Source organism: Papaver somniferum, unplaced genomic scaffold (genome assembly GCF_003573695.1).
Source record: "Papaver somniferum cultivar HN1 unplaced genomic scaffold, ASM357369v1 unplaced-scaffold_117, whole genome shotgun sequence".
Lineage (NCBI taxonomy): Eukaryota > Viridiplantae > Streptophyta > Magnoliopsida > Ranunculales > Papaveraceae > Papaver > Papaver somniferum.
The window spans coordinates 4,140,219-4,159,051 of record NW_020620714.1 but is presented as its reverse complement, the minus strand read 5'-3'; the positions used below and the strand labels follow the sequence as shown (position 1 = coordinate 4,159,051).

The window sequence follows — 18,833 nt, the reverse complement described above, 5'->3', positions numbered from 1 at the left end:
CCTTAGACACATAATACCAAATCTTTAAGAAATCCCAACCATACACCAAGTTAACGGAAAGTACTATGGCAGGGTTAGTAAATATTTCGAAGTTTAATAGATATTTGGTCATTTCAGAATTTAACAAACTTTCCTAACAGTCAAGATGGTCAACAATGGTCTCGTGACCCAAACTCTAATTAAAATTTCATGGTGACCCAAACGCAACTCTGGTCACTTTTATGTGAACCAAAGTCAAAATATCCCTTAAGTTAATGGGAGGAATAAAAGTAACTCCCAAATAAATGGACAATTCCCTTCTTTATATGCCTAAATTGGAGGAATAACTCCCAAATAAATGATATTAAATTAATGAATAATCAATTTAAATTCATTATCTAAGGTAATTAATATTATGTGTATTAATCTGGACCTTTCTTTATATGCCTAAAATATATAATGAAAATCTTAAACAAATCTATATAAATTTATTGTATAGATTTATAATAAATTTATTAATTACCTAAGATTTATAATAAATCTTAAATAAATCTATATAATAAATATGGACCCTTCTTTATTTAAATAAATCTTAAATAAATTTATTATTTAAGGTAATTAATATTATGTGAATTAATCTGGACCATTCTTTATATGCCAGAAATGTACCTGAATAAGTTAAATAGGTGTCTCAATCTGAACCGTTCTTTATGTGTCCAAATTGTAGAGAACCCTCGATGTAGTCAAACACCATTATCCCGTATAATATAGATATGCTTTTAGAATAGCGAAACTTCTAGGGGATTTCGTGAAGGATCTCAATCACCAATCTAAAGTCCATGTAACTAAATATTTCATAGCATTGTCTAGATCAAACCAGAGTTGATCTCCACAACTGATCTAAAGTCTATATAACCAGATAATTCATATCATTCACGATCGGAATCAAACCAGATTTTGGAATATGATGAGTTGTTTTGTTTTGGAGTTGTTGACATGTTATTGCGCCGGATAATAATTTCATTTGCACGATTTACACGAGAAGTGATTTTTTCTGTTTTTACTTTTTAGGGTATTGAAACTTCTAGGGAATTAATTACCTCAAGGATCTCAATCACCAACCTAATAAAGTCTATGGAACTAAGTGATTCATAGTATTCAATATCGAGATCAAACCAATTTGATCTCACTTACTGATCTAAAGTCTACATAACCAAATAATACATATCATTGAAGATCTAGATCAAACCCGAGGATGACATAATTTTACTTTGAAAAAAAAATGTAACGCAGTATTCTCATGGTAATGGGTGATGAAGCATCATTCTCGTTAACCAATTCAAGTGGATAAATGTAATAAATGTATGAATCACTGTAATACAGTATTACAGATAGGGTCAAAGGATAGTGGTGCCAAAACATATGTAGGAACTTTAAAGTTGAATTTGGAATGAGGAAGAGGAACCATCTACCAAATGCTGATAAAGAAATATCATTGGACCTTCCTAGTAGAGTAATTTATAATAATGGAGAGAAGATGGATCTACAGTGGAATGGTGGTGGGACTGAATATCGCTAACGTGTCTACTACTTAGTGCCATAACTCCCGCGGAAAATCTGTTGGTAGGATTTCATTTTCTTCTTCTTCTTCACTTTTTGGCTTTCACATAGCCAAAGATGGTCTGAACTCTGAAGACTCTGGACCAACCCGCCAACCATATTCTGTAGCATGTACAATAAATGTGCCCCAAGCTGTCACTTGTTACTTGTCCCATGCATTTTCAAGGACGATATCGACACAAATAGAACCTTTCAGGATTAGTGCTGCACACGGTTCGGTTCGGTGCGGTTTTAGGTAAAACCGTTCAACTAACCGTGTTCGGTGCGGTTATCACAATTGAAACCGTAGCCGAATTGTTCAGTATTCGGTTCGGTTTTTAACCGCACCGATACATTTCGGTTACGGTTCGGTTCGGTTCGGTTTTCACCTATACCCTGCACCTGTATAGGTTTACTCTTTAGTCTACAGATAACCAAAGTTGAAGTTCACAAACAAGTTTAGTCTACAGATAACCAAAGTTGAAGTTCACAAACAAGTTAGCCAAAGTCTTAATTCTAAAAGATAACCAAAGTCTGATGAAACGAAAGTTGTGAGAGAGACTCTTTGTTTACTTTCCTTGAAGTATTTCTTCAACTTCTCTTTCTCATCTTTGTAGATGATTAAAAGATCTCTGTAAATTGTCATCCTGCTTGGCACCTTGAATCTAGGCTCCAACTGTTCACTGTATCTTCTAAACCCTTCTCCTTCTACAATTCTAAATGGAAGTTCATCTATGATGACAAACTCAGCCAATCTTCTTCTACACATATCCTTGTCATAACTTACAGCAACCAGTTGTGATGATTGTCCTGGTCTTGGAGGTGGAAACATCAAATTCTTCTGACCCTTCTGCTTCTTGTTGGGATTCTGAGGGCATGTGCCTAAATGTGTCTTCATGCTGGAAGTGCCATTTCCTCTGCTATGTGCTTGCAATTTCTTCTTACAATGCTTACACTGAGCTTGTTCTTCACTGAGCCTTACAAAGTCATTCCAAACTTTTGATCTAGTTTTCCCCTTCTTCTTCGGTACAACCTCAGGTGCAGGGTCCTGTGTAGCCTGCTCTATAGCTTGTGTTTCTTGATTTGTAGCATCAACTTGAGGTGTTATTGACAGTGTCACATCAGTAGACCCAGCTGCAGGGGATGGAGAGGGAGATGCACTTGCCATCTTGCAGCTTGATAATGAAACTGAACTTGATCCAATCATTACCCTGCCAAACAACCAAAGGTAAACAAGTTAGTTCTTACTTCTTAATACAAGCATTCATATTTCTTAAAACAATCAAGTTAGTTCTGAACTTAATAATGAAACTAACTTGATTATCATAATTTGAATCAATTTCTAATTGAAGCTGCACCCATTGGTATCAAGGTTGGGTTCATCCTAAAAACATATTCCTAAATCCAATGAAATTACAGATCCATGGTCTTTATCAAATTCCAACTGCACAGCTGTTGCTTTAGTCTTTTACTTGCATTCAATCACAACAGATATAAGAAATAAAATTAAAAGATACTGAAAATGCAAGATAGTTTCAATCAAAGACAGAACTACTAGTACTAATAACAATGGAGCTAGTAAAAGAAAGATCAACAAAACAAAAGCGACCCTCTGCAACTAAATGAATACAGAGACAAAAATCAAACCAGTAATCATGAACCCAACTTTGATCTCTCCTCTTGGACTCCAATGCAAAATCTTAAATATAACCCTAGCTAGATTCAACTTCTTCTCCTACTGGACAAGACTACTAACAAAAACTATAAATAAAACCTAACCAACAGCTCCTTCATCATGAGTAGATAACTAGTTAGTAGTTACCTGTAATCAGAGATTCAGACTCCTTCCTTCCCTTAACTCAAACTGAATGATAATAGCTTTCAGACTCCTTCTTGAGTTCCTCCCCTCAACTCAACCAAAACCTAAAATAAAAAACCCATGACTGTAATCAGAAAAATAAGAATTGACAAAAGATGATAAACACAAAACAGCACAGCAAACCATTTCGAAGAAAGAAACTCTAAGTCCTAACAGAAGAATAATTAAAAAAAAAACCCTAGAAATTGAAAAACAAACAATCAATCGAAACGAGAATGAGAAATAGAACAGGGGATCTATTTACTTACTAGATAGAGCCAAGGAGGTGGTGGTGCTCTTGATGGAGGCGACTGGGGTTTCAGACCAGCGAGAGGCGAGAGCCGAGAAGAACTGAAGAAGAGAACGAGATGAAAACTTCTGAAAAAATTAGGGTTCCGAAATATATATAGTGTAGGCTTTAATCTAGACGGCTAGGATTAATCAAGATAAAAACTAATCGACGGTCCCTATTAATCGGTTTTTCGGTGCGGTTATCATGCGGTTATGGGTAAAACCGTACACCGAACCGTAGATCTAACGGTTATTAAAATGAAAACCGTCACCGACCGTTGGATTATCGGTTCGGTGCGGTTACGGTTCGGTTATGCGGTTATCGGTGCGGTTACGGTTATCGGTTCGGTTTCTGTTCAGCCCTATTCAGGATAACCTTAGTATGTATGAGCGGCATAGAACCCATGCCTCATTTGCTGGCAAAAACGTTTTAAGATGTAGAATGCGTCAAAAAGAAAAATTAATAAATAAATTCAGTTGTAGGTGGGAATCGTGGGATCTGATTTCGTTGATCTTTTTTATTTTTATATTGCACAATGTAATCGCAGGAGGAATGGAGGATTCTGCTCTCCATGTGAACAGAATCAACAGATGATACAACCAACTTATAATAATTATTATAGGATATCCATGGAATCCGAGAATTATTCCAAGGCTTCTGGGAGAAAGTCACTCTCTGACTGTAAATGTTAAACTTTTTGGCTTTTCACCATGTCAAGTTATATCCAAATGTAAATAAAGTGACATCAAATGTGGTGTGGTACTACCGTGGCTGGTGGTGTATAGACGCTACTCCAAACGGTAATCCAACTGTGGTACCCAAAATATCCTGTACTCAGTCAGGGCCACGTTTGGCAGTTTCAGTTTAAATCAAGGCCAATTCACCACGGTCAGCTTTTTTTTTTCTCTTTTTTTCTGTTAATGGGAAATTGGGCATCATGGTCTTAGAGCATCTCCAAGGGGATGGAGTTGTCTTCCTCTTTTTTAAGCCACATCAGATTTTTCTTCATTTTAGCAAAAAAATCATCTCCAACGACACCGTGATGAGAGAATGTGTGGGTGACGTGGTTGACCTTTTTCATTACATCCTCTATTTCGTCCTTTTGTTTCAGAGGTTTGCTTAGAGGATGTGAGGAGTGCCATGTCAACAGTTTTTTCTAAATTGGTTATAATGTAAAAGTGTAAACCAATTAAATTGATACACGTATATATAAATCCCACTTTAAATTCTTACAGCCGGAGGTCATGATACTTGTTATCTTCCTTTTAGGGGATTTTTTCTTTCACATTGCATTAGAGCCTCTCCAATGGAACGTGTGTTAAGGAAAAAGTCCTAATGCACGTAGGATTCACAACAATATTTATAAAAAATCATCTCCAACCCATTGATATGAAAATGATGTGGCAAAAAAAAAGTTAAACATCCTCTAGGTGAACCTCTAGTTTTAGACATTCACTTAAAGGATGTCTTCTCATCCTAGTCACACTTTTATTAATAAAAGTCAATGAAAAATAAAAATGGAAAGGATTCTAACCTTGTTTGACTCTCAATCTCCAGAGAACTGTTGAAAACCCTACTCATAAAAGAGGGAACTTTGCAGATAATGGAAGCTTGACAGTGAGTAAAGCCATCTAAAGCTATCGATTCACTAGTTTGAACACTGTTATGAACACCATCATCCAAGTTGAGACCCTTGAAGGTATTACAAAGAAAATCAACCTCAATCAAGGAGATTGGAGACTGTCCTTGGGAAATAGTAGCAAAATCGAGATTATCAAATAGACAACATAACAAATCGACTTCCATGATAGAAAAAACAAACATAAAGAGATTAGAAGAACACTTGTTTAGAAGACTAGAAGAAAAAAGCTAGAGAAGAAACAAGAAAACACAGCTCAGTTGATTAAACCTATCAACAAAAACAGAGAGATTCCAGCACACTAGTTTAGGACTTCCAAAAAAGGGAGGTTTAAAAGGAGATACAAATAATTGAGTACTTTATGGATTGGAGATAAAAATTTATTTTTCCTAATATTTAGGATTTTATATTTAAAGGATGTCTTAGAAGTGATGCCACATATGAAATATTCACATTCACCATTGTAGAAGCTCTTAGGATGTCTTTAAACACCTTCCATGTGAGAACCACACCACATTCCCATTGGAGATGCTCTTAGAACAGAGACCTGCAAATGCGATCTACTAGACTCATAACCACAGAAAGGGTCAGAGTCCTAACTTATTAACACAAAAAATCCCGAAATTGTAATAGATATTTTCGTAAACTCGAATTTATTCAACGAGTACCCCTATGATGACAGGAGAATAGAGGGTCAAGCCCTCTGAGACCACATTCCACAGTTACTAACAGTGGCCTATGGCATTTTTATTGTACTAGGAACAACACGAAGAGGGAATTTCCTATTCACAGTAAAACCAGAAGCTTCAGTCATGTCAAGTTCCTCTCTTTTCTCACCAGCTGGAACTTCCCAATTGAAGCGGTACAATAGATTTGCAAGAGCGAACTCGATGATTGCGATACCAAATGATAGTCCGGGACACCCTCTTCTTCCTGATCCAAATGGAATGAACTGAAAATCTTGTCCCTTGAAACTAACCGGGTTGTCAATAAATCTCTCGGGACGAAACTCTTCGGGGTTCTCCCAAACTTTTGAATCTCTGTGGATTGCCCAAGCATTAATGTAAACTGTTGTATTCGGGGGAATATCGTAACCTGCTAACTTGGTAGTACTATTAGGAGATTCTCTTGGAACCAAAGTAGGTATAGGAGGATGTAATCGTAGAATCTCTTTCACGATGCATTTCAAATAGTCCATTTGATTAATGTCCGCTTCTTCTATCTTAAACTTGTTTCCCAAAACTCTTCTTACCTCATCTTGAGCTTTGTCCATCATTTTTGGATTCTTTATGAGCTCTGACATTGTCCACTCCATTGCTGTTGCAGATGTATGACTTCCACTGACAAACATATCCTGTTAATGCATGGTAGCAAATGAATTTGACTTAGTTTATTAGATTGCTATGTAAGCACTCATTTTGGATACAGCTGCTCTAGGGGCGGACACATACCTATCCAATTAAAAAAAGGAACAGACACACATAAAAATAGAGAGAGAGAGGTCTTGATTACCATGATTATGGCTTTGATATTATTGCGAGAGACCTTTGAGTGATCCTTCTGAGAAAGGAGAAGAACATCTGTCAAGTCTAGTTTATTACTGTCGTCGGCTTGGCCATCATCATTTTGTGATTTGGAATGCCGAAGGAGATGCTCAGTGATGACTCGATCTAAGAAGATATCGAGTTCCTGGAATGCGTTGTTAAACTTACTAGATAATCCAGAAACAACATCTATCCAACCAAGAGAGGGAAAGTAATCGCCAACGCTAAAAGCTCCAAGCAACTCCATGATCTCTTTAGACAGTTGGCCAAATCTGTTCCCATGAGCACTTTCATACTTAGCACCAAGCACACACCTAGAAACTATGTTGTTTGTGAGTGTTTGCAGTGCTTCACTAAGATTTATTACTTGTTCACCGTCTTTCTTTAATGAGCATGAACTAGATATTTTCTCGATCATAATGTCAACTTCTTCTTCTCTGACGTACTTAAATGATTGAACCCTCTTTACACTCAATAGCTGAAGAACACTAATCTTCTTCACTTGCCTCCAATATTCACCGTAAGGCGCAAAAGCAATATCAGTACATCCATAAAGTAAAGCGTTAGCAGCATTAGTGAAAGGTCTATTTGCAAAGGAAACATCTTGGTTTTTCATTATCTCTGTAGCCATTTCAGCCGATGAAACAACAAGAGTCGGAGACCGACCCAAGTGTAGTAACATCAATGGGCCATACTTTTGAGAAAGATCTCGGAAGGATCGATGAGCTAATGTTCCGACTTGGTGAAGATTTCCTACAATAGGAATCCTAGGAGGAGAAGGTGGCAGATTATGAATGTTGGATTTTTTTGATGAGGACCAAACTCCATGGATCTTAAACAGGAAAAAAAGAGAGAAAAGAAGTGTTGGAATAGAGATTGTAAACAAGTGTGAAGTAGAATAACCTTTATTTGGTTGGTGTTCCAACCATTTCCGCACCACTACACCAAATGAAAATACATCCATCCTCTTGGCTTAATAGTGGTTTGTGCTCATACTAAGTTCCTCACAAATGATGTGTTTATATAGGGTTTTAAAGACATGCATAGGCTTTATGCCAACAGGCAGAAATTTTGCGTTTGCCTCTACGTTACTAGTCTTTCGTATGTGTGGCAACCAAACTGAAGTGACACGCGATCGACCTTTCATGTACAACAAAATTAAGGTTCGAATTTTGTCGAAAAATAGATCAGTTTTTTATTTCTGTTTTAAGAAGCTTTTATTTTTGCATGGAAGCAGTATAATGATGACAGTAATCAAGATCAACTTGTTTTTGTTTTATTAAAAACAAAAAATTGGCATATGGAAGCACATGCAAGTGCATGCATCAGGCATTGTCCGGTCATTTGATTGTGTATATATTCCTTCTAAAATTTTCAGCAATTTAAGAAAAATCCAGTACCCAACGCTACAAAAATGAATATAAATTCCAATAGCCAGAGCATCTTATTCATCCAATATATGAAGAAAAAAAATTAAAATTTAGTGAGTAAATATGAATTATCTCTTTTAACTTTAGTGCCACAGTGTTTTGGTATTATTGGTTTTTCAAGCTGAGGAGGAGCTTTCGTGTAGAATTACGTTTCTAAAACATTTGTTTGTTGTGGTGAAAGTGAGGAGGATATATTGTTATGATTTGTTGTTTGGTTGGTAAAACCATGTCGATAAGGCATGCATGATTAGGTTCACGCAAAACAAAAGCGCGCAACTATTTGCGCTAAAACAGGTCTATAACAACGGCTAACCAATGGAGTCAACTGTCAAACTATTTGGGGACTGAGCATTTATCCATGTTTTCATGTTTACGTATTCAGTTATTCTCACATACTTCTTCTGTGCAAGCGTTTTGGAACGGAGTTCTTATGTATTAGCATTCCAAGTCTTGCCTTCTTACTTGTAGGAGCTAAAATATGTCACGGACAAGTGTCGAAAGATTAAGGCAGAAGTAGTATAGTTAGGTGCAACCTTTTCTAGGAAATAAGACATCACCAATGCTTATCTTATCTAGTCAGCCCTATAGGCAGTATTGTAAATTGATGTATATTTCTATCCTTTATAAGGGAAAGAGAGAGATGTTTTTAGAGATCCCTCTTCTTCCTGAGAAAACGGAGAGCTCAACAAGAAGAATTCCAATCCATTTTAATGGAGTTGTATGTAATACTTCCGATTTTGTAACACTTCCAATCATAGTGAAACCCCGTGGATGTAGGCTTCATTAATCGCCGAACCACGTAAAAAATATTGCGTTCATGTTTACTTTGATGCACTTCTTCTCCTACTTGTTAGTATATCTCCATCTTAGGTATTAGATCTCATTGGGTGTGGTTGTTAGATTTTTAGCAGCTATATTCTAGTGCCGTCTAAGGGGACCGAGAGTCTCCCGTAGCTTTTGGTTTTGAAGTAGTCCTAGTGAAGTGAGTATTGATCTATCAACTGCGGAGACTGAAGTGTAAAGGGTAAATATGGAACTTCATCAAGAGAGAGTTATCTTCAGACAATAAACAAGCGACAAAACTGAGGGGGAAAACATCAGAATTTCTGTGTGGGTGAACTAGAGATACATACAAAAAGAACCTCGACAAAATTGGAAACGAAGATACTTTGACGAAGAAAAAATCCGAAACAGGACGAATCCTCTTCTCCTTTACCTCTTATTTTTGTTTGTTAACACTTCGATCTGAAAGTTTTGAGTATGAATTTTCAAAAGGTGTTTTATGAAAAACTAGGGTTTGTTCTTGAGAAAAAATTGGATTTTCTTTCAAAACCCTTACTCGATTTCTGTTTTTTATAGGAGATTTGCTATCAACAGATCTTGTGTAACATCGAGCAAGAAAGAGGAGAGCACAACGCGGAAGCAAGAAAACGACTACATTGATAATCAGTTTGGTGTACAATTCTTCATGGCTCAATAGCCTACTTATAGTCTCACAAACTTGGCAATCACTCAAAGTACTTTGCTAATAAAATCAAACTCTAATTCTATAAACACAAAGAAACTCTAAATATAGTATAACTCTAAAACAAGCAACCCACACAACTTGCTCTTCTAGTTAACACGAACTTCCAAATATCGCACAGTGTGTCAACAGTTTTTGTTGATCCAACTTGACTGCGTCAACTGTAGCAGTTGATCCATTCGGACTGGATCAACATCATATGTTGATCCACGAACCAAGTCCATATCTTGGTTTAACTTCCAACATCCTCCCTTAAACTAAGATATCATTCAACGATAATTCCGTAACCCTCTTCTTCCATTGATAAACGTTTGCACGTTCTTGTCTTTTATCATTTTTTATTCCTCTTCTTCCATTGATAAACGTTACACGTTCTTGTCTTTTCTCAAACCAGAATTTCGTTATCATTAACAAAATCAATACACAAACCGCATCTCAAACTGTAACTCGGCTAACAAACTAATCTTCTTCAAAGCAATCATCACAACTATAACTTCATTCTTCTTCATCGCAGCGGAACACAAACCTTAACAAGCTAGAAACACCTTCTTGTGCACTATACAACTTTCTAACCAAACACAAAACCAAATTCTTTAACTCAACTCACCAAGCATTATCGATTAACTTCATCTTTCTTCACTGAGCATTGTAGCGCAAACTCAACACTTGTTTACCCACTTTACTCGCAGGATTTCCACTCAACTATTCAAATTCCATACTGGAATTTCTTCACTTCTCTAGCCAAATCTTCACTGGGATTGCTTCACACAACTCTAGCCAAATCTCCACACTGGGATTGCTTCACTTCTCACGATCACACCTTGTGACGTATCATTCTTTCATCACCACCTGGTGATTAACTTCTCTTTTCTTCACAACCTTAATGTTGTTTATTCTTCTCTTGTTCCATTCACGCTATTGTTGCGAAACCTTTACACTTCTTTTCAAGATTCTCTCACAATATTTCTCTTGTAACGCTTCTGCCACAAGCAATAACTATCACAAAGTCTGCCACACTTTGCAGGTCTTCCAAGTTTCTGCCACAAACTCTTCAACCACACTTAAGATTAACATGTTTGAGCTTAAAATTCAACATCCTCCCTTAATCTCAAACGTATCCACCGAACATTCCTTGTCATTCTAAGTCTCTGAATTTGATCAACTTAATCAAATTTTACCAATCCTGACTGCAATACCAGCTTTGACCTCCATCAAACTGTACCAGTCCTCCTGACTGCAATACCAGCTTTGATCCTCTATCAAACTATACCAATCCTCTGACTCCAATCCAACTTTGATCATATTGCGTCTATTCCGAATCCATGACTTAACCCTTCGAATCAACCTCTCACCCAAAGCTTCTTACCTCAACCAACATCAAATTTGCTTTCTGCAACGCCTCTGCCAGCAAAATGTTACACTTCCCCACTGTTATAACACTTTTGTTACTGTCACTAACTGTGACACTTTCTTCTGTTCAACTGTGACATCTTTTAGCCACACTACTCTTCATCTGTAACAATTCTCCTGCAACTGTTATCATTTGTAACGTCTCACACTGTTACAATCTTCCAATATACAATTTTTTTTTAATATACGGACCTTGTGACCATCTTGGCTGCGGGTCTAGGGCAATAATATGGTACGTCCATCAACCATTGAAGATACCACTTTCCGATTTCTCGTCGAATAACCAACCCAAGAACTCACCACTACATCGAGTCATCTTCAAATCCTCAAGCTTCATGATTATCACAGCCTCGATCTCCTAACAAATGCATGCAGCATCACAACCTTCTTAACAGCACACGATCAAATCCACACGAACGGACTTTGACAGGAAACAAGTTTTGGAGCAGCATCTACCGGCTACACCTTCTTATTAGCTCATAATTATCATCAGAACTTTAAGCAACGGCTTCACTTTTTTTTTTTAAAAACGATCCTCTTTGTTTTTTAACTAGAAACCCTAAAAAAACCAACGCAGCAAAAAAACTCAATCAAACGAAATTCTTTGTCACCGATAGCAAAAGCATCTCTTCAACGTTTTCTCCCTCTCCTCTCTCTTCCTCTCACCTTGCTCTGATACCAAATGTAAGATCGAGCAAGAGAGAGGAGAGCACAACGCGGAAGTAATAAAACGACTACATTGATAATTAGTTTGGTGTACAATTCTTCATGGTTCAGTAGCCTACTTATAGTCTCACAAACTTGATAATCACTCAAAGTACTTTCCTAATAAAATCAAACTCTAATTAAAGCACACTTATAGAAACACAAAGAAACTCTAAATATATTACAACTCTAAAACAAGCAACTGACACAACTTACTCTTCTAGTTAACTCGAACTTCCAAATATCGCACAGTGTGTCAACAGTTCCTGTTGATCCAACTTGACTGCGTCAACTGCAGCAGTTGATCCATTCGGACTGGATCAACATCAAAAGTTGATCCACGAACCAAAATCCATATCTTGGTTTAACTTTCAACATCTTGTTTTACAAACCCAGTTAGGTGATTTTGAAAATGTTGAATAACGAAAGGGTATATTTATTAAACACCCTTAGTTTTGACACCCAACATATATACCCTTATACAACAATAAATATAGCCCTATCATTTAAAAATCATATTCATTAAAATATAGATTACCTTAATACTCTCACTTATATAATATTTTTCTTTATTTCAAAATACAAAAAAATTATTTTTCTATGAACTTCACCGTCATCATTCCAACACCAGCATTCCACTACCACCAACAACACCGCCATCACCACCACCACCACCACCACCACCTACTAACCACCACAACAAATAATATTCCATTACTACCACCACCTCCGTCGCCGCCACAACAACCACAGCCGCCACCACCACCACTTCACCACCGTCACCACTCCGCTACCCTGCCGCCGCTACCACCATCCACCAGCGTCGTCACCACCGCCGCCAAACTTTGGTGTCAACAACTAAAGTTGATCCAAAATTAAAAGTTCAAAAAATAACTTTATTAGTACATATTCAAGTTTTTTGGGTATCAACAAAGAAAGTTGACCCCAATAAATGGAGTCAACAACCAAAGTTGATCCCAAAAACTGGTGTCAACAACCAAAATTGATCAACTTTCTTTGTTTAAGAAATAACTGAAAAATACTCCCACTTTTTTTGGGTCAACAATGGAAGTTGATCCAAGTGAATTGAGTCAACAACCAAAGTTGATCAATTTCCTTTGTTGACACAATAATTGAAAAAAAATACTCCAACTTTTATGGGTCAACAATGGAAGTTGATCCCAGTGAATGAGGTCAACAACCAAAGTTGATCCCAAAATCTGGTGTCAACAACCAAAGTTGATCAATTTTCTTTGTTGACACAATAACTGAAAAAAATACTCCAACTTTTTTGTGTCAACAATGGAAATTGATCCCGATGAATGGGGTCAACAACTAAAGTTGATCCCAAAGTATGGTGTCAACAACTATAGTTGATCCCAAAAATTGACGTACTAAAATTATGAACCTGACGTGAATCGAATACGCATCTTCTGACGTGGAGTCAGGTGTGTTACCATTACACCACAAGTTCGTCAAAAAATAACTACATCAATATCTTTGCAATTCAACTCACGCTATTCAAGCAAACGAAATTGTTAAATCAAACATGTAGTTGTGGTTTAAAAACTAAAACTTAGAATTAACAAATCATAAATATATGGAGTCACGCACCTTTGGGATATCTTATACATCTGTCCTCCAACCCATATATGCATTCCCTGCACAACTGAAAACCACCAACAACATCAATCTCTAATCAAAAATCCTGCTGCTAACTCAATTTCATTATCTCAGCACCACCAGTTTACAACTTCAACTCCATTTCCTGCAATACTAGACCACCAACACCATTTCATTCTCTTTCATACATCAACAATGATATCCCATTCTTCCAAAACCACCAACTCCTTCATTCAAACTCAGAACAACTTCAGAACCATGGTAACGTCACATCCATCACCCACCATCGGTTCATAGCTCAACCTCTAACACCATAAGCTCAAATTCATCTCACCTCTAGCACCAATTTCTTTGTTCTGTAACTGCAATCAGAAAATTTGAGTATAACCCTAATAATCAATTCCAGTAGCGAGCAAAATCATTATCAAAACCAGATCAAAAATGAATTTTCAGAATATAATAAAATCAAAATCAAATCAAACAAAAAATTAAAAGAAAACCAACTGAAACCATTACGGGTGAATATATGAAAATCATAAGAAACCTAGTTTATGTTTCTTATGATTTTATATAATTCCCACATAACAAAATTTGTACTTGATTTGGGGAGTTTTTTTGCTGGTGATGTATGTGATTTTTATATCTTGAATGATATACCTACTATTCTTGACTATTCACTGAATCAATTTGCTGCTGCAGTGATAATTGGAATGGTGTATGATGTTGACAGTAGACGGAGAATCTTAATTACGGCTGAGTTTCTTTGCCGTGATGTGGATTATATTCCACCTCTAGTCTTCATCACCGGGAGTTACAGGAAGATGAAATTTGTGAAATCACCACCAATTAAATCGGGTCTCATCAACTCAATTTCGAAGGAGATCGTCACAGACAAACTGCCACAATTGAACCAAACTTTGATTAGCTTGTTCAGATTATCGTCATCTCGTCAATTCACCTCAGATGAATTACAGATTATAAGTCGCAATCAACATCAGGTCAGCTACTTCAGGGGAATATATACCTCGGGCTTGCTCGTAAGAGTCAAATTCAGGGCATCATCAAATTTTGTTCTTTATATGATTGAAAATATGTAAAGTCACAATTAAGTTAATCGGGTCGCTCTCAGCTTCGGACAAGATCATCTCGGGAAAAATTGCAACACAATTCAACTTAGTTCTAGTCAGCTTGTTCAAATTAGCTCAACTCACATTTATCTCGGGCTTACACACTACATCGGGACAGAAACCAGGCAACAGATCGGGGCTAGCTACATCGGCCAATTCCATTCGTCTGCAAAGCCTAGCTCGGGTCAGTTCATTTTATACCGGGAAAGATGAACCATATCGGACAAGGAAGTCACTTCAGACCAACTCGGGAAGATTACAATTGACTCGCTTCGGGAACTCAGCTCAGGAAAATTGAGTCGGTTCGTTCAAAATGAATCTGACGGGACATTCATCTATAAAAGGAAACATTCTTAACTCCTTAATCCTCGTTCTGCGAGTTATTTTTATGAATGTTATCTAAAATCTTCTTCATATAAGCCTGGTAAAAGAATGATTGGCCTAATCAAGTGCAACCCACCTATGAATATGCATGAATAGTTTCCTTTCAATATTTGAAAAAGTAAATCCGTGACGTTTGGCATGCAAATATGAACTGCTGCTACTACCTGTAGCTATGAATTACAAGTTTCCAAACTCGACATAATATCTAGTCATAAAAATGGTGCTGATTGAGAAACATAAGAGATGTTATGGGAGAAGATGATGTCTCGTTATATAGTTCGGGAAGAGACCATATATCGTTGATCCATGTGTATCCATCATGAACCCGGAAATTTTATTTGTGTACTCTTGTCGTGACATGGTCGGACTGAAATTGTATCCAACTCCTTAAAGAAATATGTTGCTGAAACTTTAACCGTTTTAAAACTGAACTCATTGAAATGCATTGGACATTTTGTTGTTTCCTGAAACAATAAACTTATTTTAATGAAGAATATGATGCAGACTTTCGTAAATGTAATTCGTATTAAAAACCCAGCAGGTATAGGCAGGAAATATTGCAGAAAGTAGCTTTTTTAATTATTTTAAGGAGTCTATGTGTTCAGTCTTTTTAGCATCACTTGATAGACGTGCATGGGTAGCCAAATTTCAAGTTGCTTGTGTTCTTTGATACGGCAATAAACATGTTTAAGGTTATTTGTGTGTCGGTTTCTAATTTCGGCTGTGATTTTGAAATTTCTAGATTTGTCAATTTAATTTGGTTAATACTTAGAATTGTCACTGTAACCATCTATACTTAGAATGTCACGATAGCCATTTAGGTTGTCATCATGCTTACTTCTTAAATGAAATGTCAATTTACTTGAACATGTCGCTTATCTGGATAATCACGTGTTGTTAGACTTATACCCTACAACAATGATATTTAAAGGGGTTATTTGATTTTTACAACCATCACTCATCCGAATTGAAAGTCGCACGTGCATAAATTCAATCCCGAGCATCAATCGAGAAGCAAAATGAAATTGGCAGCGCGTGCACGAGCTTCTGGTGATAAGATGGGATCCAAGGTGCCGGTAGCTTTTTCCATTAAGTCGAAAACGATCCTCTCCAACCAAACTACCACGGATACCACCAGTGAGGATCGCATTGTAATGCGTGGCTGATATCTACTCTCAACCGTCAGGAATGAAAGGTATGTTCCATCGCTCTCAAACACTTAGCTCGTTACAGCTCGTATGACATCCAAATTTATTTACCGCGACAGTTCAAACTTCCGATCGAATACTAGTCAATGGTCCAAACCAAATTTTGTTTAATGATTGTTAAAACCCGTCTCCCTTAAGTTGTTTAAAAACATTATGTAATATTTTGGCCTGATCTTGGAAGAGACAGATCATGTCGTCAATGGTGCATTTGTAGTTCGGATGCCGAATAAGCAATTTGGCTTAAGTTTAGCATGGGTGCTCACTTACTTGACTTGTTGTTGCAGAAAAAGGCTGAAGAGAGAGAAATTTCTTTAATTATGCATCGAACTTCCATGGAAATCAGTTCGAGAAGACGCCATTAGGAACGATCACTTTGAATCATCCGTCTCGGACCAAAATCACCTCTGGCCTCCTCAAGACAACCTTTTGCTCGGGTCTCACTAGCTTCTGGTCACTACCCATCATTGGGAGAGAAACTGCACAAACAATTAGCTCGGACTCACATACGCCTCTTGTATCGGGTTACCTTGAATCACCATCTCGGATATGATCATCTCAGGAACGCTTCAGACTCCATCTCTAACCAACGCCGGACATCACAACTCAACTCCAAAGCTATATCGGAAGAACCTATTAAAATCATGAAAAATGAATGAGGCAGTTACGCAGTGGCAGCTGTTAACCCCATGGATGGTCACGAGTCGCAGCAACATCAATTACTTCTTTGAAGCGTTAGTAAGGGTCATAAAAGAGTTGTCACTTGCCAAAATGCAGACCATTACGCCAGCTATCGAAAATAAGAGCTAAGTACCACCTTTCCTAGACACTTGGTTCATTCAATACAACGGATATAACAATCGGATTCTTTCCTGGTGATATATATAACACCCAAACACTAGTGAATCACCCAAACCATTGTATATAATTGTTAAAACCGACCTAAGTTGAATTATTTCAGAAGCCCTAAGTACCCAATTTTTTGGCCTAAGTTTGAAAAAATGAATCATGTAGTTAGTATTACTTTTGTTTATTAGATGTCAAATACACAACCTGGCTCAAGTTTTGCTAGGGGTACTCTGATCGACTGGTTATTGCAGAAAACGATGATTATATATTGACCCTTCAGCTTAATCACCACGGAAGAATGCTATTATCAACAACTACTTCAGATCAACTGTCTTGGAGTTAACCATGGTAGTCGCTCATGAAACATCATTTCGTCTAAGGAAGCTATCTCGGAATAAATGGTTCAGGTTAATCAACTCGGAAAGCAGGGAAGTACTAGTTCAAGGTTCACCTACTCGCGTCAGACCATACCGGGGCACATACAATCCACTCAGATTCTAGTATCTCGAATCAGAAACATCTGTGACCAGCTCATATCGGGAAATCGTCCTCTTCGGGTGACAACTGAGAACACTTTTCCTAATTGACACATCCCAACTAGGGTTGTTCATGGTCGGTTTTGGTTCGGTTTCTAGCCAAACCAAAACCGAAACCAATATTATTGGTTTCTAAAAATCTAAACCAAACCAATCCATTAACCATTGGTTCGGTTTCCAAAAGGTTCCAGTTGGTTTCGGTTTGTCCCAGTGGTTTTTGGTTAACCAATAATTATGTCAAACCAAAAAAAAATAGACAAATTTACAGATAAAAAAATCGTAGTTGCCGATAGTATTGGTTTACACAAATATACAGACAAAAAAAATCAAGAATAGTTAAAGCTTACTCTAATTATAGAGATAAAAAGAAGATATATAATATATCTTAATTTAGGTATTGACAAATAAAAACGAAAGGAAGACGGGAAGAAAAAAGTCGAGTAGCAGCAGTTGTAGTTGGGGGTGGAGAAGGGAGGCGGCTGAGAGAAGGAGAAAGAGAAAGAGGGAGAGTATCATAATGAAATATTAGATTTAGGGTTTCTATTTATCCTCTAAATCAATGGGTAGAATCTCTAATACTTTTAAATCGACGGTAGAAACTAAGTTTAAAAATTAATCGGTTCCCCAATGGTTTTTGGTTCGGTTTTCAGGTCAAACCAAAACCAAACCAGTAATGTCGGTTTTTCAACTTTTTTTACCAAACCAATCCAAATCTAAATGGTTTGGTTCGGTTCGGTTTCTTGCTTATTGGTCTGGTTCGGTCGGTTTCCAACGGTTAACCGACACCATGTTCAGCCCTAATCCCAACACACAAAAGCTTGCAGCGACGCAGAAGTCAATTTCAGGGCAGCTCCAGATATGACAATCAAGGATTGCCCAGACCATCTCTGGCCTTAGCTCCAGACAGTTTGTCTCGGAATGACAAATTTGGTGTCACACTTCCCTACTCTTACCCTTTGATTCCTTTTGCTTATTGCATACATGACATACTCGAACAAATGTGCACATGCAATGAGAATTCATCGAGCGAACTTAGGAATTTCGCAAATAGCTCAGCATGTCATTGTCACGCACACCCTCGTGTCTTGTTAAGCATTCGAGAATTTTGTTAGCATGCTTCTTTTTTAA

The 18,833-nt window shown here is 37.2% G+C and overlaps 1 protein-coding gene across 1 annotated transcript; it reads right to left on the bottom strand.

The window, feature by feature from the left end:
* Positions 1-6,003: 6,003 nt before the first annotated feature.
* LOC113329885 (cytochrome P450 71A1-like) lies at positions 6,004-7,905 on the bottom strand. Its single transcript, XM_026576710.1, has 2 exons — positions 6,880-7,905; positions 6,004-6,721 (listed from the first exon to the last, which is right to left on the bottom strand). Exons 1-2 carry the CDS (start codon positions 7,873-7,875, stop codon positions 6,104-6,106), a joined length of 1,614 nt encoding a protein of 537 aa, XP_026432495.1. The 5' UTR covers positions 7,876-7,905; the 3' UTR covers positions 6,004-6,103.
* Positions 7,906-18,833: the final 10,928 nt, after the last annotated feature.